Below are 6,571 nucleotides of genomic sequence, written 5' to 3' on the forward strand. Positions count from 1 at the left end.
TATATATTGCAAAAATCAAGTGATCTTAAATATAAATTTCTTAGTTGATTCCTTTAACAGTAGTATTGAATAGTTTGATTTTCAAGTAAAACCAGTTTTGTTTGAAAACCAACAAAAATGATTGGTTTAAATGCAGTTTTGCCTCTGTTGGAAAATCTTTATCTGTGGAATAATAAACTAGCTCTTAAATTTGGACATTATTTTTAAGTATGAGGTAAAAATTAGTTTGATTTGTTAGCAAATTGATTTTTTTATTAACCTTTAATTATTTCCTTTTTAAATTTACTATAAAGACCCTTTTCATTTCGTTAACTAATGTGTAAATAACCTTTGTTTTAAAATATATATATATTAAGGTATTCTTGTTTCACTACTTAAGTATTACAATATTTTTGAAAGGAATGGGGATTTAAATTTGTGTCATTTGGTAGATAACATTAGCTGTTTAGACTTTGATAGTTTTAATCAGAGGCTAGTAAGTTTGAAACAGTTAAAAAATACAATGCCAAAAAACAAAACCATATCTTTATCAAAACAAAGTACTATTTCTGTTCAGGCTACAATTTAGTGCTTGAATATTGATAGTGTTATAGACCACCCTATACTCAGTCACTGTCTTATACCTCTTTCCTTTTCACACAAAAAGCAGCTGCAAAACAAAGTTTTTCTAAAACCAGTCAAGAGTAAACTTTTTTCTCATTTGTCTTCCAGACACGAAGATCGATTGAGAAGTTATTAGAATGGGAAAACAATAGGTTATACCACAAGGTGAGTACCACAGGGAGCAGCTTCGTACCGTTGGGGTCTGAATTGCACAGTATGGAAACAGATGCTTTTGTTGAACTAAAAATATGAAAGGTGGACAAATGGGTTAGTCTGTGTGCTGCAATAAAATAGAGCTCATTTTTCTTCTTTTACTCTCCTTCTTGTCTAGCTGTGCTTGCACTGGAGACTGAGCAAAAGGAAATGTGAAACGAATAACATGATGGAATATGTAAGTTAAAGGGCTGTTTTGTGAGTTTCTCTATTAAATGATCATTTATTTTGCTTCTGATCTTATTCTTTCCATGATTATTAATCAGCAAAGGTGTCAGGAGCTTAATCTCCTGAGTGCAAGGATTTTCTACGGTTCACAGATGCATGGTTTCATGTGCAAGACTGATTTATAAAGTTATGAATGACTTGAAAACAAGGCTTCACTGTGTTCTGAAAAATAATAAATTAATTGCCAAGATAAAATAGGCTGAACATGTGTTGATGGAGTGTGAAATTTTAGATGCTGTATAAAGAATAACCACAACTTTGGTTACGCAGCAAGTCAGATATGGCTTTTTTATATAATGCTAATCAGATTTCCAAGTATGGAAGAAAACCTTTCAGTCAAGCCGCTGGAGCTTAAGAAACCTTTAGCCTTTATAGATTTTAACTGCCCATACCTCAGTGGCCTTTAAAGAGTCTTTTAAAGTGTTATTGGAATATTATTTTGTAAAAATTATCTTAAAAGTAAACCGGAGATGAGATGTTGCTCATCCTGTGTTTATTCTTTAAACGATGTCTAATGGGCATGTATATACAATGAATTTTAGAGCTTAGAATGGGATTTAATTTACTGACTGCTTGATTTACTTGAACAGTTTTTCTCCTTTTGAAAAGTTCAGAATACTATAGAAAATTATGAATCTTTATTCTCCCTCGAGCTTGGGTATTTTATTTTAAATATGGAAAGGTAATATACAAAAATAAAAAGATCTGAGGAAGAGTTAACTATCTGACACATCATTTCTGACAAATTTTGTCTATTCTTTGAAACAGTATAGACATCATAGGTTTTGTGTGTGTGTGTGTGTGTGTGTGTGTGTGTGTGTGTGTGTGTGTATGTGTATAAAAGATTGATGAAAACAGTGCTTAGATACTGGAAATAGTTGGAAATTATCATAAAATTTTTTTCTCTGTAGCATTTTCTCTTTCATTAGCACAATCAAATCCCATTTCTAGCCTTGAACATAAAAGATATCTTTAAAATGTCTCTTCTTTCATAGAATATCTCTATTCAGTGAACCAAATAATGTAGATTTTATCATTATCTATTATATTAAGCATGTTAATTTATGATGATAAAAAAACACTCGATACTTCTTTATAATAATAAAAGCACATTCAAATAACTTGTTTTGAGATTGACCTATGAATATGCTAGTCTTATATTTTCATCATAGATGGTGAGAGAGTTTATGTATTTTGTGAGGAGGGATGGATATGTAAGAGATTTAAAGGATTTTGTGAAAAGAATATTTGCTATATTTATAAACCCAAACACTAAGCTTAAAATGGAGCTTTTTATTTATTTATTTATTTTGCACATTTCTAAATTTACTTTGGAAAGCAAAACATAAAAGTTATTCCCAATACTGTTATTTCCAGATAGAACTATAAGAATGTCATTCATTCATAAAATATGCATATTATATTCATGTTTATTTTTATGATGTTCTATTATTAATTAAAACAAAGTAATTTAATTTAACCTTCCAAAACATTCTGAACTTATGTGCTGTGTTTGTAAAATAGTTCCCTTTAATTATCATAAATTTTTAGATAAACACTCTACTAAGAAGAGTAGTTTAAAAAAAATTGCTTAAAAAATGTATTTTTCTAAGTTTTCTTAGAGAGAGAGAGTGTGTGTATATGTGTATGTATATGTTTGTGATAGTTGAATGGGGGAAAAACATAATTTAAAAAAACCCCTAAAAATAGTTTTGAAAAGTTAAGATAGTAAATAATCTACCATATATATCTATTTGACGTCAGATTTTATTTAACTTACAGAAATTTCATTTGTTAGTTAAAGGGAAGTAATTCTCCTCGATTATATTTTGAATATTGGAGTAAATCTATGAAAAATACCAACTTGTACCAACTTTTTTTTATTGAGATACGGCAGAGCAGTATGATCTAGAAGAAATGAGACGAGTGGTTAATTTTTATGTGTGGCTTCTGAAGGGAAAAGTTTGTAAGAGATATTCTTTAAAAACTAGTAATAATTCAAGTATAGTCAAAGATAGCTTTTATTATTCATTATGTAGTATATACTGTAAAATGTAATTTAATCATCAAATTTTAGAGCTACAAAGAATCTTGTCATCTCTCCAATCCCTTTATTTTATAGATGAGGAAACTGAGAAACAGAGGAATCTAGCTCAAATAAAAAAGCTGGATAGGAAGCTAATAAACATTTTGTAGGCAAATAACAGGTCAGGAGAGTGGCCCAGGGGGCACCAAAGGATAAGTCAACTAGGAGAGGAATGTTTTGGAGCCACGTATAGAAATACCTTCTTTATTGAGACAGATCAAAAGCCAGAACTGAAGAGTGAAAATGAAGGTTTCTGGCCCAGATGGCTAAATGTAGAAGAGTATCCAAACCTGGAGGTCATATCAAGACACAGTTTCTGAAAAAGAGTGAGGAGTTCATCATTTAGCATCTATTCCATATAGAGTTGGAACAAGAGGAAGAATTGATTGTAATTTAAGACAGTTCCAAGTTTAGAATAAAAATCAACTCTGGTCAACTTGTGTCTTTCTGTGTTACTGTGTTTTGTATTTGTTGATTTTCCTTTAGTTTTCTTGTAAAAAGTCTTTTGGAACAAATTTTAACCTTTAATTTTGCTAACTTAAAAAGAAAAGACTGTTTTTAAAAAATTAAGAGAAAGACGACCAACTCTTTTTCTAGAGATCACATATCCTGGTACAATAAAATGAGAACAACTCTAGGTAAAAGGGAGGAAGCCCGAGGAAGTGAATATTGGGTCAGCTACAGCCACCATAGGGCAGTAGAAAGGGCAAGGCTTTGGAGTTAAGACAGTCCTTTGTTCAAATACTGACTCCACAATCCATGGTGTTACACTTCTCGGATCATCAGTTTTCTCATCTATAAAATGAGTATGACAATACTTGCCTCACAGAAAATTGTTGGGATTAAATAGATCCATATAGTGTGAAACATTTGGTATGTAGTTAGTTCTCAGTAAATGGTAGCTTCCTTTTCTCATTCATTCATGCATGCACTCTCCTTCTGTCTGTCAGAGGCACTATCAAAATCATTTTAAGTGATGGAATATAACTGAAGTTTTTTTTAAGCTAAAATTTTTTTTAAATCTTTTTAAAACTTTTTTTTCTCCTTCTACAGGTCATCCTCATAGAATTTTTACCAAAGACACCGATTTTTCGACCAGATTAGCATTTACTTTATTTATAGAGACTTTCCAAGTATGTTGTCTTTCCAATGGTGCCTTGCTTGGTGCTCTCCTGGTGGTGACATAACATTGGTTCTACAGAATCGTGTGGTGTTTTTTTCCGTTTTTGTTTTTTTAAATAACCGCATGTTCTAAGTGTGCATTTTTGTCAGACTTTGCAACAGTTATTTCATACAGATGTTTAATACTTAAGTTATTGTGCTCTTTTATGTTATGTATTCTGATTTTCAAGGATTACTTTTTTGTATTATCAAAAAAATACATTTGAACTTAGCATAAAAAGTGGCCAGCCTTTTTTATTTTACCACCAAGGTACACACAGTCCTTTATTTATTAATTCCTTAATATAGAAAAAGACCTTTGTAAGGCTCTACTTATCTGTTCTAGCAAGCACTCTCTTTGTATTATTTTCTTGCTTTTTAAATTTATTGTCATTATTTTAAAATAGTAAATTTTCTTTCATAGCTTTTTGAACCCTAACATATTTTCTCATACAATTCCTAATGCTCTGTTTACAGCAGAAATATCTGTAACATTATGAAGACGTATCAAAAAGTTTTGAAGGTATTTCTGTCTTCAAAAGTAGTAAGGCAGGATTAAATTATTTTCATTAGAATAGACAAATCCCTGAATGGTATGCATGCATCTAATGGTTACTAGAGCTCAGGATCACAAAATATAGTAGCATTACAATCTGTATATTTTTGATCAAGATGATATTAATAATGGCCTTATTTGGGTTATTTTTTATTGTTTATCAAATCTTGTATACAAAAGTATAGAAATACTCCTTTAAAAAATTTCTAAGGAAAATATTTGTCCCAGTCTAACACAGTTGTAGAATGGATATGTGTTTCTGAAAAGTTTTTGAAAGAAAGCAAAAGTTGTAGAATTAAAGTAAGCTGGTGTTTAATACCCCATTAATATTTAAAACAGATTATTACTAAGAAATGAAGGGCATATTTAGTACCGTTTTAGTCCACTAGTTTGCTTTCAGTCCAGTTATGTATACTTTTTTGATTGGGAGTGTGACATACAAGTTTGAGTCAGATCAGTTTGTTTCTTTCAAATATGTACAGACATACATTTTTTTCTCCTTTTGGTTGTACATATCTCCATGCATTTTAAAACTTTCTAAATTTCTAAATGGCCTATGTATAAATTTTTGTTTTTATAAACCTGAAATTATACAAATTTTGTGTGTGTCAAGAACTTGTTCCGTACAACTGTGGTATCGAGCAATAATGTGAATAACTTTTGAAATTATATAAACTATGCTTAATTTGTATTAAGAATTGGTACCACTATATAATACTTTTTTTCCTTGTATTAAATCTTTTAAATACCAGTTTCATTAATTTATATACCTGTATTTTTAAGAAGTATTTATTTATATTTCTCCAAAGTACTATTATTCTATGTAAATTTGGATAGTTGAATGCCAGTATCTTATATCCTATATTGGACATTAGGAACTGTCTTAAAAACTAGGATTTTTTTTTTTTTTTTTTGGGTCTGAGATTTATTTGTTTCCTTTGCCTCCCAAAACACCAACTTGAATTTATATAACACTTTTCCTATGAAAAGCTCAAAGTACAAAGGATTCATACACTTCTCACTTTATTTACCTTGTGTCTTGGGTGTGTCCTGTCACCTTAAAGTAGTGCAGATTAAAAGGTAATGCTGTTCGGAAACTCTAGTATTCCTCTTTGGTTTCCCTGTGACAGATTATTGTATGGAGAATGCTAATTCTGCCTCAGGATTCCGAAAGAACAGAAAAATATGATGACTGTGTAGACTATGCAACACAGTTTTCCAAATCTAAAATTTTGTAAATTTGTAAAGCACCATATTAATCAGCTTTATAGGAAGAACTATACCTATTTAGGCATAATTTTTTCTCCTATTATTCTTCTATAAATTGTAATTTTGACATTATTATATTCCCATAAGAATATTGTTAACAGTAAGATAGTTTTCATACTTGATAATGTTAAGTATAGGATTTTTAAAAACTTTCCTAATTTTATTGAGAAGTATCAACATGTCAGTTGCTTAAGGATTCCCTAGAAATGGGCACTCATGCTTCTAACGAATATATAGAAAAGAGCTGTCAATGCTTAGTATGTGGCATTACCATAAGCCAGTGATGCTTTGAGGAGTTAGATTTTCACGCTTGGGTTTTCATTAGTACCCCCCAGTGTAAGCCCTCTGGTTTACCTTTTCTTGAATCATGAATTTAAGTGCCCATGTTACTGGAAATTAGGAATGTCAGAGATGCCTGTGTTATATGAACATTAGTCCAAAGAAAGTGTTTTAAA

At 30.5% G+C, this 6,571-nt stretch overlaps 1 protein-coding gene across 2 annotated transcripts in view; it reads left to right on the top strand.

The window, feature by feature from the left end:
* The window catches only part of CHIC2 (cysteine rich hydrophobic domain 2), a 47,717-nt gene extending 42,119 nt beyond the window's left edge, over positions 1–5,598 (top strand). Inside the window, exons 4-6 of one of the 2 annotated variants that reach the window (XM_027102954.1) lie at positions 712–768; positions 935–994; positions 4,184–5,598. In XM_027102954.1, coding sequence (XP_026958755.1) covers positions 712–768; positions 935–994; positions 4,184–4,234 — 168 coding nt within the window. In that variant the 3' untranslated portion in view covers positions 4,235–5,598. The other variant, XM_027102955.1, reaches the window with a different exon arrangement.
* Positions 5,599–6,571: the final 973 nt, after the last annotated feature.

The sequence above is a fragment of the Aethalodelphis obliquidens genome, unplaced genomic scaffold (assembly GCF_003676395.1).
Source record: "Aethalodelphis obliquidens isolate GAN/ISIS:26980383/991018 unplaced genomic scaffold, ASM367639v1 scaffold6, whole genome shotgun sequence".
NCBI classification, from domain to species: Eukaryota; Metazoa; Chordata; class Mammalia; order Artiodactyla; family Delphinidae; genus Aethalodelphis; species Aethalodelphis obliquidens.